This window comes from Cicer arietinum, chromosome 5, assembly GCF_000331145.2.
Source record: "Cicer arietinum cultivar CDC Frontier isolate Library 1 chromosome 5, Cicar.CDCFrontier_v2.0, whole genome shotgun sequence".
Classification (NCBI taxonomy): domain Eukaryota; kingdom Viridiplantae; phylum Streptophyta; class Magnoliopsida; order Fabales; family Fabaceae; genus Cicer; species Cicer arietinum.
In genome coordinates, this window is record NC_021164.2 from 59,742,819 (window position 1) to 59,765,589 (window position 22,771).

General features: G+C 32.0%; 2 protein-coding genes across 6 annotated transcripts; one reads left to right on the plus strand and one right to left on the minus strand.

Annotated features, from left to right (window-relative positions):
* Positions 1 to 478: 478 nt before the first annotated feature.
* On the minus strand, positions 479 to 10,258 carry LOC101491991 (uncharacterized). Of its 4 annotated transcripts, none has more exons than XM_004500497.4 (16): positions 9,894 to 10,258; positions 9,623 to 9,754; positions 9,203 to 9,370; positions 8,759 to 9,052; positions 8,511 to 8,605; positions 7,332 to 7,416; positions 7,023 to 7,241; positions 6,223 to 6,282; positions 5,616 to 5,695; positions 4,318 to 4,637; positions 4,137 to 4,228; positions 3,919 to 4,048; positions 1,888 to 3,041; positions 1,502 to 1,800; positions 1,171 to 1,338; positions 479 to 1,070 (listed from the first exon to the last, which is right to left on the minus strand). In XM_004500497.4, exons 1-16 carry the CDS (start codon positions 10,131 to 10,133, stop codon positions 935 to 937), a joined length of 3,672 nt encoding a protein of 1,223 aa, XP_004500554.1. In that variant the 5' UTR covers positions 10,134 to 10,258; the 3' UTR covers positions 479 to 934. The 4 variants fall into 4 exon arrangements, with proteins under 4 accessions (XP_004500554.1, XP_027190964.1, XP_004500552.1 ...); XM_027335163.2 differs by having other exon boundaries at positions 1,888 to 3,044; XM_004500495.4 differs by having other exon boundaries at positions 1,888 to 3,068.
* A 4,468-nt stretch (positions 10,259 to 14,726) lies between these two features.
* LOC101492990 (lysM domain-containing GPI-anchored protein 1-like) lies at positions 14,727 to 17,639 on the plus strand. 2 transcript variants are annotated; one of them, XM_004500500.4, is made up of 6 exons: positions 14,730 to 15,601; positions 15,743 to 15,860; positions 16,153 to 16,314; positions 16,428 to 16,459; positions 17,041 to 17,346; positions 17,517 to 17,639. In XM_004500500.4, exons 1-5 carry the CDS (start codon positions 14,956 to 14,958, stop codon positions 17,328 to 17,330), a joined length of 1,248 nt encoding a protein of 415 aa, XP_004500557.1. In that variant the 5' UTR covers positions 14,730 to 14,955; the 3' UTR covers positions 17,331 to 17,346; positions 17,517 to 17,639. The 2 variants fall into 2 exon arrangements, with proteins under 2 accessions (XP_027190774.1, XP_004500557.1); XM_027334973.2 differs by having other exon boundaries at positions 14,727 to 15,601; positions 17,041 to 17,639.
* Positions 17,640 to 22,771: the final 5,132 nt, after the last annotated feature.

Here is a 22,771-nt window from a genome sequence, read left to right on the forward strand (position 1 = left end):
AAGGATCTAACAATTACAAAGAAAAATTCCACATGCAAGCAATTTCATTTTTCACTTAAATTGTGTTATGTACCCGCTTTGAGTTCATTAAGGCTCAAAGAAAGAGCATATGACAAAGGACAAAAATAAAACAAATAACTAAAATGAAACAAAATCTTATAGAGGCCACTTTAAAATAAAAATATTCACGATTCATGAAAAATCAGATTTTTTAGGAAAATATTCAACTTAAACTGTAAGAAATTTATGCTGTTTACTTTTTAAAATTATTTAATTAATGATTAAAGCAACTTAAAAGATAAATAGTTTAATTAATTAATGATAAAAGAAACTTAAGAGATAAAACTAAGCCAATTTGAGTTGTCACAAGTTAGCACCTGCTTGCGTAAGCTATAATTTGGATTTGAATTCAAAATTCTTGTACCAATTGACTCTATACATATAAATTGATTAAATGTGATTTAACAACACAACTGCCTTGGAACTCAATCACTTGAGCGACGTTATTTTGTTGTACTGTTTCATAAACATGAAACAGCCAAAAACAACAACGATCGTGTACAGAGATAATAACTCATTTATGATTTACCTTTACAAAAAGAGGATTAGTAAATCATTTTTAAGAATTAAGTCAATGCCTACTCCTGGACTTTTTATCAACCACTTCTCCTATATTTAATTTACAATCTCAACCCAAAGACATCAACATTGGCAAAAACAAACTACGTGGTCTTTAGCTGCTCTCGTCCCTTCACTGTATTATGAAGCTACAAATCAAAGCTTCTACATGGCTGTACGGTGACAGCGTATTTTGAGTTTTTCAAACATGCTTAACCTATGGCAATCATAAGGGCGTTCTGTAGTTGCTTATAGCAGCCATTTACCGATGCTATATCAGAGAACCAATAGCTGTATTATTAAACCTAAACCTATGCTATAATAGTTTACTTTCCAAGTTAGTTGTATATTCTGAAGAGATTTTTCTGTACAAATCACCGTCACTGACCAACGTTATATCTTCAGGAGATAACATTGTACATCTGCTCAAATAATGTTGAGAACCCCGCGACCTGAGTTAAAATATCATGTGATTGAGCAATTACTCAAGGATATCAGGATAACTTATTGCAATCAAAAGGCTGAAAAAAACAGAATTAGCTTAACCCATACCTTCCTCTTCTCTTCTTTTCAACACCTTGCGAAACACGGACTGCTTCTGACCTTGAAATTTGGCGCAATGAAGATAGATATTCATTGAAGATATCACCTTTCAGTGCCAAGGATATTCTCGCAGGAACAATGGATTGGACAACCTCGAACACAGATGCTTTATTTTCACTGTATTACAGGTTCCCAAAATAAGGTTTGACATCAATACATGCCCAGAAAATAGTAAAAATAAAAGAAACAAGAAGAAAAAAAAAGCACCAGAAAAAGTGTCACAAGACTCACAAGTACAATTGTGTACTTAACCATAGTGAAATAAAGGAAGGCTATATACCTCTTCTTCATATTATTTATTGGGCTGTTCAACTCTAATTCCTTCCCAGTATAAATAACTGTGCTTTTGCTGAGACCCTGTCTGGATAATTTCCCCAATGCCATAGTGTTAGTTGTGGAAGCCAACATCTCAGAAGTTAAATCAATCCTGTTCGCACAACCCAACTTTGATCCAACATCGGCTATATGTTTAGCATAAAAACAAAATCCATGCACAGCAACGGTCGACATCATTGTTTCCTCATTATACCAATTAGATGTAGCTTCATTAGACGCGAACATTTGGGGCCCCAAAATATCCTGCAAAATTGTGTATTGTCATAATTAAGTGAAAGACATCAAAAGAAAGGGACTTTTCACAGCATTTCAGATATAAAAGGCACTTACACATTTATGTTGGTAATTGTGAAACAAATCAGCTTCTGAAATTAGATTGCTCATCCCACTAGCAAGTTTAACAACTTGAGAAGTACCTAGCTGTTCTGAGATAGCATGCTGTCTTAAATCCATTTGACGAAGTTTTTTCCACAAATTCTGTACCAAATCTGTCTCCATGGATGGACTTGACTCAACAAATGTTGACTTTAGCTTGAAATCTACGCGACTGCACTCATCCATCACTTTGATAGTTGTAGTTTCCATATTTTGATCTATAAAATCTTGCAAAGCCTCTTTTGGGGAATAATCTGGCATTTCAGTATCCATCAACATATCTGAATTTTGTGACAGTTTTGCTAAACGCCTGCGAACACTTGAAGTGAATGGTTTCAACTCATTATTTATAGAAACTTCTAGAGCATGGCAAGAAGACACCGCTCCAGACATTGTCTCTGTTCCATCTTCTATTGTAGTCTCAGGAACAAATGTTGATTCTGGTACACAAGATATATCTAATGATTTAGATGTCTCATTTATGCATGTAACATCAGCTGTTTCTGAATATTTAACATGCTCCTCATCTGAATCCTCCAATTCAGAACAAACCAGTTTACGAACAGATGTGCTGGGACAGTTATCATTCAACTGAAACTCAGAGGTACATTCATTATTTTCTTTGAAGGAATGTCTCTTGTTAGCTTCATCATCTGTGTCTAGAGGCTGTCGAATATTTGAATCCTCATCCTCAGAATCAGAGGACATTACTACAAGTTTCCTTCGACCATTTTGCAGGTAGGATGCTACAGGCAATCCAGAAGAATTTGAAAACTCAGAAATGGCTCTGTATTGAATTTCAAGCTCACAGTAATCTGTTATTGACCCATTTCTCTTAATCATCTCCACCTTCTTGGCTTTTATATAATCAGTTTCCATACACTGCTCATCTAAATCATTTTGCCTTTTGTTTATGTGAAGAGGCTTTTCCTCAACTAACTCTTGCAAACTGGAATTCTCTTCCATTACATTTACGGATTTGACAAATTCATTCTCAATTAGTTCAGATATCTCTGAGGGGAAACCCCACGGCATTATCTTTGGTAGTATCTGATGACCAACCTCAAGATCAAATGGAAGTGAGCCATAGCTTGTTTGTGCTTTTCCATCTGCTGCACAAAAAAGGGGGGGCATCCCTAAGGTTTTTTAAGTCATTACAATGGTAATAAGATAAAGGGGATTGAAAATAATAATATATTTTCGAAATTAATTCCCCAAGCACAAACATCATAACAAAAAAGCTTTTAAAGTTGTTAACTTCTGATTCCATCTTTGTCAATAAAAAACTTCTGATTGCATGTTAGGTAAAATATTCTAATGCCAAATGGAGTCAAAACTGAATGAAAAAGGAAGAGAGAAGGTAAAGGAGAAAACGTATATTTACTAGCAGATTTATGGAGTAAATAGTACTGATCCTAACAGTGTATTATACTAATACCATGACTAAAAAATTATTTACATCATTACTTTAACACTTTCCTAAACACTTTGCACTTCTTAAAACCAAGGGGAAACCAAAAATCAACTTCACCATGTACCAAAAAAAGGACAAAAGAAAGACCAAGACCAAAATGATGATATGGGGTGGATACATGATGATGCTGATCTAGAAACTAATTCTCATCATGGCAATAGAAAGGACGACAAGAACGTGAATAACAATAAATGGTCTTAATTGAACATATGAATTAACAATAACTGGTCTTAATTGAACATCACCATATACCAAAAAAGGACAAAAGAAAGAGCAAGACCATAATGAGGATATGGGGTGGATACGTCTTGATGCTGATCTAGAAACTAATTCTTATCATGGCAATAGGAAGTACGACAGAACGTGAATAACAATAAATGGTCTTAATTGAACATATGAATTAACAATTGGTCTTAATTGAACATATGAATTAACAATAACTGGTCTTAATTGAACATCAATACACAAGCATGTGTCCAATATCATGAATAACAGTATGTTGTGTGACACACCTTTTCTAAATATTTTACTTTGCAACCAGAACTGAAGATGCATAATGGTTTTTCGGATATCTCCATCACAGGACTGCATAAACTTTTCCAGTAAAAGAGGATGGATGTCAGCTCCTTCAGTGAGACAAACCTGTAGGTCATTCATATAATATTAATATAAATTTGGGCAACAATTTTTCTTTATTACTTTTGAGGGAGGAAAGTCCTCGAGCACATACAGAGTACAAATGGCAAAGCAACTCCTTTGGCGATGGCAATAAGAATGAAACATGAAGCTTATCAAAATTATCTGGCAGGCCAGGATCATCACCTATATAACAATATATCTTCATAAATATGAATAACTGATAAAAGATATATCTTGAGCAACAATACATTTTTTGTAACTAGTAATCTTACTATTGCTGGTCAATATAATTGGCCCCCTTGCTGTCTCTGCAATCTGTTGTATGGCAGCAATACATCCACGGTCTTCAGGAAAAAGGATGTCCACATCCTCAACCAGGATTAAAGTTTGGACTTTATCACATGCAACAACATTATTCTTGCCAAGTAACTTTTGTGATGTTCCACCAGGGCTATGAGCTTCATCATCAGATACCGTTATCAGTTCAACTACTCCATCATTCACCTCATCAGCAGCTTTACCATTAACCAAAGCAAGAGCTGGGGGCAACTTTGTAGTTATCTTCTGTGAGCTCACAGTGTGGTCTGATGACCTACATATTAACATCAACTAAGATAAATTATCACAGAATATATTCACAGAAAAGCTTCTTATAATGAATAGATTGATTCGACTAAAAATTAGATTGAATCAAGGTACACAGCAGTGTTGTAAAAACCGACTCGGACTGGCCGGTTCAACCAAGAACCGGTGGTGTAACTGGGTGGAGTCGCATATTGGATCCTCTGTGTCATCGAACCGGTCAAAGATTGAAGTGCAACACTCTTATTTCACTTAAACCTACCATTTTATTTTTCTATATCTCGTTGAAGATTGAAGGGGGATACCCAGCCCATCCCCACATCAAAAGCTTATAACTAAGGACATCTAGGAACTACAGCACCTTTTCTTCATGCTTAGTTCATACTTGTTTGATAATTCCTATTCGCTTCGTTAAGAAATAAATTTTGTTCTCTAGCGCACCCTTTAGGCAATCACAGTAATGTAGCTTATAAATCTCCAACTAGTGGCAGAGAGACAACAAACAGCGAAGACCCGTGATTTTGTGGTGCAACCACTAGCCATTCTTGTTTATTTATTTGTAAAATGGGATCTACATTCTCAATTTCTTATGTTCACGGAAGTAATGATTGCCTGTGAAATATGAAATGTTACTCCCAACAAAATATTGCAAAAAAGTGAAGGTGTGTATAATATAAGGCAAGTACAGTTGGTTATAATTCCTCAGCTCCAGAAGATCGAAAATGTCATAGACCAACAATATCTAAAGCTTAAACTGTTAGGTGAAGATTCATAAATGGTTTTTACATCATATCTCTAACACGCTCCCACTAGTGCCGTTCAAACTTGACGCATGGTGCATACTAGCATAGCCCCACCCGCCATGTTTGAACTAACTAGCCCTGAAGCTTAAGCTATAAGATTAAAACACTGAAGAGTTTTTATGTATATACATATCTCTAACATGAAGTCATCAGCAAGCAAGCATAGACAGCACAAATTAACAAACCTTTTGAACCCATGTGAACTAAGAGTGTCTCCAAAATACTGCTTGACAACAGTTCCGTTTCTACAATCCGATGCATTGAGCTGTTGAGGCAACACAAGCCATAAACTCCATTAATTTTATATTCATGATTAAAAAGACATATGAAAATAAATGCTTTAACCACTGGTAGATATTCTAAAAAATAAGAAGTTGACAGGTGTTCGAAGGTGAATGCACTGTGCAGAGACACAGCTGTTTGTAATAGCAACTTCCTACTGAGGTGAGGACTGGGCCAGTAACTAGACAATACAAGTAACATTTTCAACCATAACTTCACAATGCTTTTTCTTCACTATGACGAAAAGCAATTTTTCAGATTACCATTCTTCACACTGGGCAGAAAACGACAATCTTAAATCCAAAGTTCGAAGAAGAGAACGAACTACATAATGCATCAGACTAAATCCAAATCATGCTAATAAATTAATATGCTTAATCTTCAGCAATGCTTTTAAAAAGTTGAGGTGACTGTTTACAGAATGTATAGGATCAATGATATCGTTACAAAAGTGTATTGGTTAAAGCATAAATACTTAAATAGCCAAAATATATCAATAACTGATCATACCTCTAATATATCAAACCCTTGCTCTTTGGCACAAGCATAGACGGCTGCAGACTTGCCACTCTACAAAATTATAGACTTGTACCTTAGCTACCAATATGAGTACAAAATGTTTATACTAAAAAGCATCCACTCTAGCAAATGGTAAATAACAATAAATTACAAAGGGGTGATGGCAAAATAACCTTGAAGGAAGGAAAGGGCATTCATAAGCAACGACCCATACACAGTATAAATGGTACAAAGTGTAAATGTAGTTTTGCTACCTAGGATTCAATAAACCGCAGAGAAATTCAACAGCATGGGGCTCTATACTATTGACATGGTTTTGTAAAAGGCAGCACAAGAAACCAGACTTAGTGTTTTTTCATGGTCTTTGAGTGAAAAAATAAAGAATCGCCAGTCTTTCTTCGTTAAGAATCAATAAAATATCATTCCCCATATCATGTGCAGTCATTAAAGTATATTGGTATAATTCAAATGACTCAATGTTCTATGGTTATTTAATTTTTTTTCCCTTTGTTTGATCTTGTGTATGCTACTTCCACATGGATTTACCTTTTTTTCAATTGGGCATCAACTATTTGCATCAGTTGACAGAAATCTCTATCTAAAGGTTCTTTAATCTCAAGATCTGGTTCTTTTCCTGAAACTACTCCAATATTTTAATACTGTTTTCAGAAACTGACAATTATATTACTGAACAATGGTTTCCTTCAACAGATGCATAAATGACCAACATAGGAGGCAATTCATGTAATGAAGTGCATGCCACAGTTTTGACAAAGTAAAATTTCACACACCCCTATTGGCCCTGTAATTAAAAGAACATTCTGCAGGGAATCCTCTTCATTCATATCTTCTGAATCATTGTCACTGTCATAACAGATAAAATCATCATCATCATTTGACATGACCCTTGTATTTCTATTAGATGTTTCCTTCCTGGGTTTGTAACGTCTTTCATGCCACTGATGTAGCCAGTCACTCAAGAAATTCACAGCTTCGTCGTTACCACATACCTGCAATGAAATAATCATGAAACAACAAAGCAGAATTTAGGACCATGAAAATTAAATAAAAAAAAAGCAAGATTGATTGAAAAAACTGACCTCGACAGCCTTAGTTGGCTTGTATTTGTACGTCCATAAGCTGCTTTCTGCCTTATCTTCACAACCAACGTAGTATGGCCTCATACTGCAACATAGAATACAAGGAAAATACACTCAGGGGAAAAAATCATTGTCAAGCCTATAGCTTACTGCGATAAAGAATGAAGCCACACTCATTAGAAGACCAACAGAGTACAAATATATTATCTTTATTTATTAATATATTCCACTTTTGAACCCTGAACTACCCATCAAACCCATGTACATCAGACCATGCTTAAGCATGCTAAGAGAGAAAAGAAAATGAGGGTGACAGAGATAAATTGTTGTCATCAGGAAAAGCTGACTATCAAGATATCGACACCAAAAAGCATGGCACAACCCATCAGTAAGAGCATACATTTTTGCTAGACATAAGATTCGCTTAATTGTGATCCATGAAACTGTTTTCTGGCTACAAAGGTAAGATGAATGAACTGAGTGAAACAGTTGCACCACTTTCTAGTATTTCAAAACCATGCCAATTTCTTGAGTGCATTTTACAGACCTAGCAATAGTACAGAAGGGTTGATTTCAACACAATTGAAAATATAAGAGTTGGGAAATTTAATACCATTTCATAAAATTATTCTAAAATATTTATTCCAATACAATAGCAATTTGGGATTTACATGGAACAAGCGTAAAACTCATCCTGTAAGATCCCTACAATTACTTTAATAATGAACACGCTTTGAACTAACAAGTAGATGAGATAAAGGGAAGAATCGACCAGATTTAATGAAGAGATAATCATGTTATGTTTTCAATTTTAACTATAAAAATATCATCTTATTTTCACTGTTTTTCTTGTTTCCATAGGCTTGCACAGAAAACAGTGAAATTGACTACACAAAAACATTTATTTACCCTGATATCATTTATTTAACATTTGGGAATTTAATGAAAAAAACATCCATCTCTTCACCTGATCATTTACGGAAAACTTCCCCATATTTCACCCGAATTATATAAGATTGAAGAGAAAACTTTCAACAGAAGGTATTACCTACCCATAACCATTAGCAAATGATCTAAATAAATAAAATTGAAAGAATAAATGCATAGTTACAATGGTCAAATGAACAGATGTTATTCCCATGACTATGTTGCTGTTGCCTGATTCAGGCATGCATTTACCTTTCTTGAAGAAATCTATTCAGCGGCTCTGAATGTGACTTTCGAAAATAGCCAGCTTGTACAGAAAAGGTAACAAATTCATCCGCCTCCGAGTCCTAAAAACGTTTTGGTCAATAGTTAACAAATAAAGAAAGGTGACTTAGGTAAAAGTATATATTGCCCCTCTGAACTAGCTTCCACTACACGCCACAGTTATGTATATGAGGCATTCATTGAAAAAACTAAAAATAGAACAACAAATTATATACCATTTTGGCATCTTTTGGCATCTGAGCACTTATTATTTGCTCCTCTGGAGTTGAATTTGTCCGTGATGTTTCTGACAGATTTTCTGGACATATAGAATATCTATCCAAAGAAGTTGAGGCATTCTGAAAACTTGAATCCCCCAGTGGATCCAAAGTACCACGAATCTTATCAAAATTTAAGCATCCGACAGAACCCTCCAAAACAGATGAATTTGAACTTTCTAAACCGCAACTCACATAGGTGGTATTTTCCAAAAATGTCCAGTTTCTCCAGTCAAGGGATGAGGTGTCGTCCTGCATTCACAAATTTTACACCTGAATGAAAAAAATGTGATATTATAGAATTCAAAACCCAGAGATCAAGTACATATATATTACCTGCTTTTGATCACATCAAAGCAAAGCAAAGCAAATAGGGAATAGAAAGAATCATAAGTACCATACCTTGATATTTTCAAATACATGAATAGGACCACAGGTAATCCTTTCATCCTCATTCTTAGCTTTGAAGAAATTACTTCCTGATTCAGACAGCTCCTGAACTTTCTTCCCTGCTTTCAATGATGAAAAAAATGGATGTACTTGCCTTCCAGCAAACATCCTGGAATTTTCCTGACCAATAAACAAAAGAAACAAACGCAAAAGAGTCACAGATTGTTAGGTAGTAGCTAAGTATCAAAGCCAAGATATGTTAATGAAAGTTTCAGGCTCAAATCTTCACTGAATTACAATTACAGCATGCAAAGGTTTATCATATGTTGCTGATTCACACGATTCAAATCATAAAACTCAAGAATAACCCTAGTCCTTAAGATACCTGCGTCTTTAGCAAACACAGACAATGCATAACCGATCAACACTAACCTCAGCTGACAATTTTGCCTCTAACCGCAAATCAGGCACGGATATAACAACCTTATCGAAATCAGCCAAAACATTCCGTGAAGTTGACGCCATAATTCCATTAGCAGATGCATTTTTCTTCGGTGTGGCACTCTATACACGAAGATAAAAACTAGATTCAAATGAAATACTAAATGAATTTAATGTCCTAACTCCTAGCTGGCATAACTCTGATGGAATTAAAAATTGAAATGTGAAATATAGAAAGAAACGAATATAGAATATCGCGAACCTTAGAACCTTTTGCTACGGGAGTAACTTTAGCTTTGGATTTTCTCTTCCTGCGATTCTTCGTGTCGCAGTAATCCTCGTCTTGTTCGTCACCACTGTCGGTGTTTTCCTCCGGTTTGTTGCGGGGTTCTGGTGGCTTGTGAGGGAAGAGAGTCGATTGGACCAATCTCCGGCGGACACTACGGCCTGGCGGTATGGCAGCATTGCCGGAGGGACTGAGCTCCGTGACGGGACCGGCCATTACGTAGAAGTGAAATTGTTGAATTGATGGATTAGGGTTTTGGAAATTGGGGGTAATGGTGGAGGGAGAAAATAGGAGAGTGATTATGAGTTGAAGTTGGCGTGAGAAACATTTGGAGGGAATGCGGCTTCGTTCCCGCCATATATGTGTTTTTCCTTCTTTTTTTTTTTTGTAATTTGTAAATTCATACTCTTAAAGTCTATATTACTATTTTTTTTTATTATTCTAAGACAAACGTTAAAGATATTTATGAAAAATAATATTTTATGACGTTTAAATATTAAAATATATAAGTTTTAAGATAAAAAATTTAAATTTGAATTTTTAAAATTTTAAGCAAATGTTATTATTTTCTGTTTTATTTAGGGTATTTAAGTCTATATTATAAATACAAAAAACCAAAGAATAAATTAAATTAAATTTTTATACATTGTCATCAAAAAAAGTAATAATTTCAATTAATTACAATAATTTATTTATATGACTTTTAAAATAGTTATATTAAAGTTAAATTTTAATAATATAATATTTATTGTTTATTGATGATGTAAAAAAAATTTGTAGTGAAAATATGTATAAATTAAATTTAAAATATTTTTATTAAAATCATTATTTAAAGTTATTAATATGTCAGATTTCATGTCCATACAAAAAAATTAAATATTATATTGTTATGGCTGTTTTATTTCTTAATTCTTGCTTTATACATATTTATTTTAAAAGTATCTTACACTCCAACAATCACTTTTCATTAGTTTAATATTTTTCACTTCCAACAAATTCTAATCATGCCACGAAAAGTTTTTAAAAACACTATTATAAATTTTGCTTTTACTTGTAATAACCGATTTAGAAATTGAATATTTTAAATCACACAAGCGATCGAAATAGATATCGTAATTTTGAACTTATAAATTAAATATTTTTTCGTCACTAAATTAGTCACTAATGAAATTTAGAGACCGAAATCGCAACTGAATTTTAGCGACTAAAATTTCAATCGCTAACTATTTTTTAATTACATAATTTAATTTTCTTTATTAATAAAAAAAAAATGTGAAATAGTTTCTGCAGAATTATTTTTTGTAGAAAATGTGAAATATTTAATAACTAATTAAATAAAAGAAATAAAAAAAATAAAAAAAAACATAAGTGTTTAGTAGTGCATTTGAATATTTGTCCTGTCAAATTTCTTTCTTTTTCAGTTTATTCAAAGAAACCCTAAAACCTCATTTCCTTCAACCGATCTTTCTCAACACCACAACTCGGACTAATCGACTCTCAACCTAGCTATACCTAGTTAAAGCAATTAAGCCAAAGCAACACTTATTCCTTACCAGATTCAAATATTTCGTCCACTTCTTTTTCTTTTCTTTCACTATTCTCGTCGAGCTTTAGGTTCTATTGATGCTTTCATTTAATTTTTCTACAAACAATCAGTTCATCTTTCTTTCTCAACCCACCACAAATTCTAAAATCATTTATCTCGTGCTAATCACCTCTCACCATAAATTTTAAAGTTAAAAACAAATATTTCAATAACTTTTAAATTAAATGTTTTTATATTTGACTACTTAACAAGTGTTTAATAACATTTTTTTAAATAAAACAAAAATCAAACCTAACAATCACCAGTTTAAAAGAGAGAAAAGACTTCCCAAAAAAGATAGTCAAAAAGCAGTTTATTTTATGATTTATGCATCTATTTGATATATATTTATTAATTTGTATTTTGGCCTCTTCAGCAAAAAAATTTATAAAGCCTCTTCTACAATTTACAGTTTACTTGTGACTTGGCACTGCTTTCAAATGAAGTCCCTGCACTCTCAATGAATAAGTGATATTGATTGCTGATATGCCTAAAATAGATGAACAGAAAGAGGATTATAAACTTCTAAAAAGCATAAATGTTGCAAGAAATGAATTGTGATGATATGTAGAAAGTTGAGGTGTAAAGTGTAGACACGGGTTAAATGTACGGTATCTTCGTGTAGAGTAAGTTTTGCATGGCCACCGATTAAATATATATTGCCTAGACACACAAGGAAAAACATTTTTTTTTAATAATAATAACAAAATTTATCTTATCTTTTATTGATGTTTTAAAAAAGTATCTATTTTTTGTATATATCTAAAAAGTGTATATTTAATTTTGTGACTATACAAAAATAACTCTCTTTGTGTAAAGTACCCAAAACAATCAAATTAAAACTACAAAAGTATAAAAGAATACAGCCATGCCAATGTATTTTGCATATGAATGTGAAGACAACAATAAATCTATACGCACCATAACAACCAATATAGCCTAAATGTGGGGCACAAAGGATTGTCTACAAATTATAAAAGCAAATTTCAACAATGCAAAAACATCACTTTATCTTGGAACTCCTAACCCATCAACTAAGGCTGTATGTCGAAAACTTATTTCGCCTCGATAAAACCGTCGTGACTTATAAATAGTTGAGTCTGATTCTAATTTGAAAATTGGAAACAAAGCGAGATCAATATGTAAATATAGGGTATAGGTTGATCTTTTGCTTCTCGATCTCATTTCAAAAGTTTTAGAAGATATGCGGTGTTATTTTTCACTCATTCATTTTATATTTTTATTCATAGACTAACTTTCATTTTCGTTTAAAAATAAAATAAAGTTTTACATTACTTTCTATCCTAATGTTCGGCATAATTTGGTGAATTGTTGAATGAGTTAAAAGACAATTTCACTATTTAGTAAATTGGTGATTAATTTCTAAGACAATGCTACTCTTTAGTGAATTGTTGATTCAAAATTTTGGTGACATGTTGTCCAAGTATATTCTTATTATGAGTTACTTGTTCATTATTTTTTTTCTAAAAAAATGTTTAGGTTTTACTATTTAGTAACTTGTCTTGTGATCATTTAGTTGTTGTATTTTTATTATTTGTTCTTATTTAACTTATACCTCGTTTAATTTTATCAAGCTATTGTTATAATGGAAGGACATACTTAATTGATTATTTATACACCCCTACTAAAAAGGTAATGTTAAACTATAATGAGGTCAAAGACAAAATATTAAATATTTTTTTTTTAAATATAACAATATTTTAAAATAATAATAATAAAAAAATATATATAAGGTGTCTTTAAAGAGTAATTTCTTAGTATGAGATACTTTTTTACAAATTTTATCTATTTTTTATCATTTAACTAAAATTCCATCAATTTTTAGTCGAAAAAAAGCAACAATTACTACATTTGTTTTCTTAAGTTTTTATTTTAAAGTTAACTTTTTCCCTTAAAAAAATATGTCAAAACAGTCTCTAAAGTTAGCAAGTTTTTTTGTTACTTAAATAAGTTTATTTCATTTATAATAATGTGATAAATACACGTGGATATATCAATCATAAGTTGGAAGGTAGTTAAAGTAGAGTGGCTCGAGCTAGTGTGCGAGCAACTTCATTTGCTTCCATTCGAAATGGCACATCAATATTACACTTAAATCTCCTCAGAGCAAGTCCAGTCTACTTTGCGTTGACGTGGTCAATTTTAATAAAACAAGTGTGTCTAAGTATTTTCCAAGTTTCAATGTGGATTTAAGTTTTGTTTTAAAAAATTGAAAATTGTTATAAAAAAATCCCTAACACCTTCACCTTTATTCTTTTTTTAATTCCATTCATTGTTTTGATTATGTATTCTAATTTCTAATTGAACTTTTTACTACAATCTAAACTTTTGTAATTCTACTTTTCATAACCCTCCTCCTATTCACCTTCCCTAACACCACTATAACAATATTCACTCCTTCACAAACACATTACTCACTACCACCATTTTGGCATAGGAACAAAACCCATGACGGAGCTTATTATTTGTCATGTGTCATACAAAACCATCCAATACGACTTTCACGTTATTAATTGATTACGAGTTTTGAGCAACTGAATTTGATCTATAAAACTCAATTGTCGGGTTTCTTGACCTAGTTATATTTAGCCTTCGACGTTGGACATGTTAAACCAATGCTACTCGATCGCGTGAGACACAATTTCAAACATATGATACTCATCAATGTGAAAATTAATTTAAAATATGTGGTAGTATGGTATGCAAACATTGTTACTATGGATGAGGAGCTCACATGAATATGAATGAGAGAGAAAAAATAATGCAGATATGAGAGATAATATTTTTCTTAATAATTTAGTGGTTTTCTAAGAAATGAGACGAAGAAGAAGAAGAAAGATGAAGGGATTAACGACTTTCTTTTTCTAAATAATTATATGTTTTATTTATTTTCCTAACTTTTTATTTTCTTTTTAATTTTAAAAAATACTTATATCATCAATATTGGAGAAACATATATAAATAACTTTAAAATAAAAAATAAAATAAATATAAAGATTAAAAATTATTCGTTTTAAGATAAAGAGATTAAAATTATATAATTAAAAAATTAGATTACTAAAATACAATTAAGAAGAGAAAAAAAAAGTGAATAATTCGTACAGACATAGGGACAAAAGAGTCCAGCGAGGCAAGTAACGTTGATCGAGGATCTGACTAGGTGACCAGTTTAATGGCTCTACTCGTCCTATTCAATTCTTCCCATATGCAAATGCAATTGCAACACACCTGTTTTCTACTACTTCCCTTTTCCTCTCTCTCTCTCTCTCTCTCTCTTTCAAACTTATACTTTCCTTTTCCCCTCCCCAACACAACACAACACTTCTCTCTCTCTCCCTCCGTTCTTCTTCCACTTCTGAGAGAGGGAGAAACAACTAAAAAACCCTAAAACCCTCTCCTTCTCTCACAATCAAAACCTACCTAACATTAACAATGCATAAAACCACACTCTCCATCTTCTTACTCTTCCAAGCTTTACTAACCGTAACCTCAAAATCAACCATAGAACCATGCACAAACTCCGACACATGCAACGCATTACTAGGTTACACTCTCTACACCGACCTCAAAGTCTCCGAAGTATCTTCCCTCTTCCAAATCGACCCAATCTCTCTCCTAACCGCCAATGCCATCGACATCTCTTACCCCGACGTTGAACACCACATCCTTCCTTCAAAACTCTACCTCAAAATCCCAATCTCTTGCTCCTGCGTCGATGGAATTCGCAAATCCGTTTCCACAAACTACAAAATACGTCCTTCCGATACTCTTTCCACCATTGCTGACTCTGTCTACGGTGGTTTGGTTTCTTCTGACCAACTAAAAGAAGCTAATTCTATAAACGATCCTTCTGTTCTTGATGTTGGACAGAACCTTGTTGTTCCTCTTCCTTGTACTTGCTTCAATGGTTCTGATAACTCTTTGCCTGCAATTTATCTCTCTTATGTTGTTCAACCACTTGATAGTTTGGCTGCTATTGCCGCTAGGTATTTCACTACTCTCACTGATTTGATGAATGATAATGCTATGGGAACTACTGCTATTTCTGATGGTGATATCCTTGCTATTCCTATTCCGGGTATAATCTTTTCAAATCCTGTTAGTTTTTGTTTTTGTTTTGTTTTGTACTTTCTATAATTAGTTTTATTGAGTTTAATTGTTTATGGTGTGAATGTGATGATGCTATTTAATTGATGATATTTGTTGTTAATTTTTGCAGCTTGTGCTTCGAATTTTCCTAAATATGCCTCTGATTTTGGCTTGCTTGTACCTAATGGAAGTTATGCAATTACAGCAGGACATTGTGTGCAATGTAGCTGTGGACCCCGAAACTTAAAGTAACTAGTACTCTCTAATAAGCATCTTTTCCTTTTTTATGTTTGTAATCCATACCTTACTCTCATTATACATTAATCTAGATTCTCTTGTAGGTTCATTTAAGTTTGAGGAAAATGTTTGAAAATGTAGGTGAAAAGTTCAGGGTTAAGTTTTCAATTTAGTTTATTTTTTAATGATAAATTGATATATGAAATTTTTGCTCCATTTTGATGTGTGTTGAACGGATTCTGGTTGAGATTGAGAAGACTATGTAACTTATTGGTGTATTTGGGTTTGTTACTTTCTCTGCAGTTTGTACTGTATGCCGGCTTCTCTAGCTGTTTCTTGCTCAAGCATGCAATGTAAAAACAGCAATCTTATGCTTGGGAATGTTACCGTGCAACAGACTGGTGGTGGTTGCAATGTGACTTCTTGTAGTTATGATGGTATTGTTAATGGCACCATAGCGACAACGTATGTTTAGCCACTGCTTTACTGCTTTTGTCATTGAGACATTTTAGTAATGTATATTTTGTCAGACTCGTCTTTGAATTTAAGCTCGTTTGATATTTCTTGCCTCCCTGCAGGTTGAACCCGTCTCTTCAGCCTCGATGTCCAGGTTAGTTTGCTGCAGCCATATATATAGGTTTCAGGGATAAAAGCTCTCTAATACATTGCATAATGGCTTTCTTGACTGTTAAAGTCATCATTTTTTTACTTTTCACTCTGAATTATCATCTACTGAGATGCCAGTTGACCCAATTTGCATTAGGTGGCCAGATTCAATACCACTAGATCTTCTATTCAGCTACTTGAACATGAGTTATTCTAAATAGACGATGCTTTGAATATCTAAAATTTCATTACGATAGCAACTTGTGTCAACTCAGAGTGTCACGGTCTTTAATTTTGGAAACTAGAGTGAGTGAGATTTTCTATCAAGTAGCATTATAATGCAGATTTAAGTGATGGAAGGAGCCAGGAAAAATAGCAATATGTATCATAGATGGCATTATAATCCAAATTTGGTATTGTGTAGAAATGTGATCATAATTTTTCTATTTGTGGTATGATACAGCAACTTGTTGATGTTCCCAATTTGTTCTGCCCTTTCTTCCCGAGATCCCGTAAAAAATGTTGATAAGTTGCATTTTCGGTTATGCCTTCGAAGGGCTAAATATATTTTAAATGATGCTGCAGGGCAACAGGAATTCCCTCCTCTTATCGCCCCACCTACATCGGTTGAGAAGGAATCAGAATTTGCACCAGCACCATCGCCATCGTCGCAGTCAGATGGAACTGGTGGGAGATCACCCACATCCTCCGTGGTGCCTTCAACAGGGATTTCAGGATTTACTCCTGCAAATGGCCCTATTAGTGGGATTTCTTCTGGCGCGTCTGCTGCATCCTCCTTGGTGAAGCCATTACCAACATTGACGCCTGCACTTGTGTTATTACTCGTCAAGTTGATGATCCCTGTGGCATTGTAATCTTCAAAATTTTATGGTGGGTTTAATTTATGTCTTTATCACAGGCCCTCCTAACTATTGTAGTTGCTCATATTCATTTGTACTCTTGAACTCTTTGTGAATCTAGAAAACTACGGGATTTTGGGTTTAATCTTACGTTTAACCTTTTATTACTTGGTGCTTTGCTGAACTATTTTGTTCATCCAGTGATTTGTAGGTGTATAATATGTTATCAATCATTCATAGAAGTTCCAAGATATTGATGGTGGCGCCATTGTGTACACTTTGTAATCATATATGTTTCTCAAACGTGTTCTTCTGTTCTATTTCTTCCTTTTTCTAATGCTGGTTTTGGCAGTTGAATGATTTTCTTGGTTTTTGTCAAATCTTAAATAGCTTTATTACTTAATAACAAATTTCTGTTGCACTGTCAACCTAATGCAAATGTTCAAGGATGTTACATTAGCCTCGACCTTTCGTTCCAGTTTATTTGTTTTTTTATTTTATTATTATTATAAAGTTATATTCGATTTTTGGGTGTCCAGAAAATGAAAGAGGCTAATAATGTGTAGAGTTATCTCGATCTAGTTTGGTGGTGGATGAAAAATGATTGAGTTCTATTTTTCCCTTTTTGATATTAATAGGCTAAATCATACGGAAGTTCTCATAACTTATTTTTTATTTTTAGAGTTTATTTTGGTTCTTTAAGTTTTATTTGTTTTATTTTAGTTTTTTAAATTAAAAACGTTAAACAATCTGGTCCATCAGATTGTTCCACTTTAGTTCCGTAAGTATAATCATTAAAGATTTCGGTCCCTTATGATACAAAAATACACACTTTTTTGTGGGTTTTTTATTTGCATATCCTTTTAATTTTTAATATATCAAATTGCTGCACTTTGAACCCTACTTTTTGGCACTAATAGATCATCGTATGTCCAGTCAGCGACTTTCTAAATATTTTTCTTTTTTCAATTCAATAGAAGGTAGCATCCTCAATGCGACCATGTATTGAGTGTACAAATTTTTTTTCTTCACATTTTTGCAATTACAAAATCATTTATTTAATACAACAAAAATAAAATAAAATAATATTAATATTAATAATAATAATAAATTATATTAATAAAAAAAGTTAATTAAATTAAACAAATAAATTACATTAAATTAAAGAGAAAAAAATACCACACATTGAACAAAAAATACATCAAATTCAATTTTTATTATTTTTTTTTATTAATTTTTATTTATTAGATCCAACAAAAAAATAGGAAGAAGTTGTTATATTACAACAGTATTTGTTTTTGCATATCTATTATAACAAGTCATTTGTTTTGACATATCTATAAAAAAAAATTAAAATATTATTAATAAAATAAAATACATTAAATTAAAAAATACATCGAGGATTGTGCCAAAAATAAATAACGTGTTCTTAATATTTTGGAGATAAATTAGTGTGACAATTTACCACATGCTAATATCTACATCCAATGAATTTTTTTTATATATATCTTTTTTTATATATGCTAAATGGCCACTGATTTATCGGCAAAATATTAGGGACACATTATTTATTTTTGGCAACTTTTCTCAACTATTTTTTTTTCAATCTAATGTATTTTATTTGTTCAATCTAATATTTTTGGTATTATTTTTTTAAAATGTGGCAAGAGAAAGCCGCATCCAGTATGCGACCATGTATTAGGTGTACAATTTTTTTTCTCTCACATTTTTTGTAATTACAAAATCATTTATTTAATAAAACACAAATAATTATAATATTTTAAAAAACAAAATATTATCAATAAACTAAAATAAAATATATTATTAATAATAATAAAATTAATTATATTAATAACAAATTAATTAAATTGAACAAATAAAATACATTAGATTGAAAAAAAATAGTTGAGAAGACGTGCCAGAAATAAATAATGTGTCCCTAATATTTTGACTATAGATCAGTGGCCATTTAACATATATAAAAAAAGATATATAAAAAAAAAAATCATCGGATGTAGATACTAACATGTGGTAAATTGTCACACTAATTTATATCCAAAATATTAGGATACGTTTTTTGTTTTTGGCACAGTCAACCGTCGATGTATTTTTTTTTTTTGCTAATTTAATTTAATGTATTTTATTTTATTAATAGTATTTTAATTTTTTTTATAGATATGCTAAAATAAATGACGTGTTATAATAGATGTGTCAAAACAAATGAGGTGTTATAATATAACAACTTCTTTTTTTTTTTTTTTAATCTAATAAATAAAAATTAATAAAAATAATAATAAAATTTGAATTTGATGTATTTTTTGTTCAATATGTGGTATTTTTCTTTAATTTAATGTAATTTATTTTTTCAATTTAATTAAGTTTTTTATTAATATAATTTATTTTATTATTATTATTATTAATATAATTTTACTTTATTTTTGTTTTATTAAATAAATGATTTTGTAATTGCAAAAAATGTGGAATTTTTTTTTTGACACCTAATACATGGTCGCATCCTGGGGATGCGACCTTCTATTGAATTGAAAAAAGAAAAGCCTTTAGGAAGTCGCTGGCTGGGCGATGATCTATTAGTGCCAAAAAGTAGGACAATTTGGTATTATTTTTTCAAAATGTGGCAATTTGATATATTTAAAAAAAAAAAAGGATATACAAATAAAAAACCCACTTTTTGTCCCTTGAGCTACAATACTAGAAACTTTTATAAAGAACCAAAGTGTGTAATGTTTGAACCAAAATGTGTAATGTTTGTAATTTAAATACTAAAATATTTAATTTTTGTATCTTAAGGGACTAAAATAGAAAGTAAACAATTTGAAAGATTAAAGTTTTTAATGTTTGTTACTTAAAAGGATCAAAACAAAATTTAAGGGGTCAAAGCGAAATTAAAAAAAAAACTTAAGGAATTAAAAGTGTCATATATATACACACACATGTTATTTGTAGTTTTTCTATTAGAAGTTGTAATATTTGCTTAAAATTTGAATGCACAAGATGAAATCTATATAGATCATCTCACTTTTGACTCACACACGACACTTCAAACAATTTTTTTTCATCTTCATTTAGACACACAAACACTTGACACACCAACACTTTCTCTTAAGATCAGAATATTGACTCTGATATCAATGTTAGGTTGTAAGGGGAATATTGAGAATCACCACATTATACTAAAAACAAACACACATGTTGGTTAAACACTACATTTTCACCTCAAATTACAAGACATTGAATATATGAGTCACTCTCACTTATATGTTGCTAAACACTAAAAATTCATTCAATATGAGACTTCTAACTCACATTTCACACTCCAACAATTTTAAAATGTTGTGTCAAAGTGAATATTCATCTAAGATTCACGTCGAGTAGTGCAAATATGAAAGAAGTAGATGATTATTATAAATATGAAAAATCAATTTGCGTTTTGTTCGTCATATCTGATGGTTTGACTATGTAGAATTCCAAACATTAAAATTGCCTTGCTCGCATGTGATTGCATTGTGTGCTCATTGCCATGTAATTTGGGCAACCTATGTTGACCTAACATACACATTAGACTATATCTTCAAAGTTTATAGGCATGAGTTCCATCCTCTTGGAACTCTTGGAACTGAAGATTATTGAATTTCATTTCCTGGTCCAACTTATACTTAATTATGCCAATAAAAGAGTTGCCAAATGGAGGAAAAATATAACTAAAAATACATAACAATGTGACTCTATTAGTTCCACAAAACATAAGAAAATGTTGTTTTTGTCGCACCAGAGGACTTAATTAAAAAAATTGTCCTTACAAAGCATGAACATTTTAGGTTTTCTTGACGTCGTGAATATTTAAACTTTTCTGTTTAAGGTAAATTTAAGTCAAAGTATCAGACATTTGGAGGTGCAATTAGACTCAAATGTGGTGATTTGAAGCATGCAGGCGGGAGGAGAAGGAAACACCAATGGTTGGAGGCTTGTGACAATGATCAAGACTCTTTATGATTCTACGTGGGATGTTAATTTTGATCACGTGTATCGGACGACAAATATGTGCACTGAAGCTGTGTCTAATATGGGGTGTGCACGTGATTTGACAATGGAAGTATATAACAATCTCTCTCCTCAAGTATTGCATATTCTTATTGATTATTTGATGGATGTCTCTTTACCCCCCACTTAGTTAATTTATAGTTTTAACTCTTTGGGCTGTGGCCTCTCTTTGAAAAAAAAAATATAAATTTATTTATGTGTAATATCTATTTACTTTGTTAGTGTACGTAGTATCTTTTAGCTTATATTAAATATAATATTAGTTTGTAAGACATAATTTAATTGACAAATACCGATATTGTTATGCTAGACACCATGTATCGAACATAAAATCTTGCAGTTGTGTAAATTTTAAATGATGTTTACCACTCCGTCCATGGACAAAAAGAAATACTAAATTAACATAATTAATATATAAACAAAATTATTATGCATGATCGAGGAAGTTCATATATAAACAAATATCGATATTGTTATACTCCTCCTCCCTGTATTGAGCCAAGTAGATCAACTAGTGTGAGGGGTCAAATAAGAGGGTATCTTCTTTGTCAAAAGTGCATATCTTTGTATCAAACATTGGGATGAGTTAGAATCTACCCAAACTTTTATGCCAAATGTAAATTTGTTTGGTCGAGATTGTGGAACATCAAGATTTTTCTTAAACATGTTAATATTTTTTGAAAAAAGTTTCATAATGAACTTCATATTAAAAGAAACATTATCAAAAGATGAATCTTGACTAACTCTTGTGCCTGAGATGTAATGAGAAGAAGGAGGATATGAATCATGTTTTTCAGAAAATGCACGTAGGCTCGCAAGGTTTGGTTCCCCTCCCTTCTGGAAATTCCGTTTGGCTTTAACTCTTCTTTTACTAAATGACTTGAAAATATTATCTCTAATTATTCCACTTATATAACTGAACTAGTTTTGTTTATTTGTTATGGTATTTGGTTTGCTCGTAACAAACTCTGTTTTGAAGGCAAACACACAAGTGTCTAAGAGCTCACTCATAAGGCGTGGAAGGTTGTCGAAGAATACAAGCCCATGTTGAATACTCATGTTGTAGTCGCTTGCAAGCCTTAGTCAGAACATGTGGATAAGTTGTGTTGTTATTAAAGACGATGATGATGTTGTTTTGATGATTGCTTTTTGAAAAATTTATGCCTTCCCAGACTCCGATATAGCAGAAGTTTTAAGGTTTCGTTTGACCATTCAGTTTACTTCAGACTAATGCTTTTGTGGTATCATTGCTGAAGGAGATTTGTTGAATACTTATCGAACACTATTATTCAATTCATCCACTGAAAACTCCTACTTTAGTCCAATTATTAAGGAATGTCACAAAATTGTGTCTTCCTTTTTTGTTTGTGTATTTTCTGAGGTAAAGAGAAGTACAA

Coding starts and splice junctions, on each gene's coding strand:
- LOC101491991 (XM_004500495.4), bottom strand. CDS start 10,133: ATGGCCGGTCCCGTCACGGAGCTCAGTCCCTCCGGCAATGCTGCCATA. Junction 7,417..8,510: donor AATAGATTTCTTCAAGAAAG/GTAAATGCATGC, acceptor TCTATGTTGCAG/TATGAGGCCATACTACGTTG. Junction 3,069..3,918: donor AAGTAAAATATTTAGAAAAG/GTGTGTCACACA, acceptor AAAAAACCTTAG/GGATGCCCCCCCTTTTTTGT.
- LOC101492990 (XM_027334973.2), top strand. CDS start 14,956: ATGCATAAAACCACACTCTCCATCTTCTTACTCTTCCAAGCTTTACTA. Junction 16,315..16,427: donor AATGGCACCATAGCGACAAC/GTATGTTTAGCC, acceptor GCCTCCCTGCAG/GTTGAACCCGTCTCTTCAGC. Junction 16,460..17,040: donor TCTTCAGCCTCGATGTCCAG/GTTAGTTTGCTG, acceptor ATGATGCTGCAG/GGCAACAGGAATTCCCTCCT.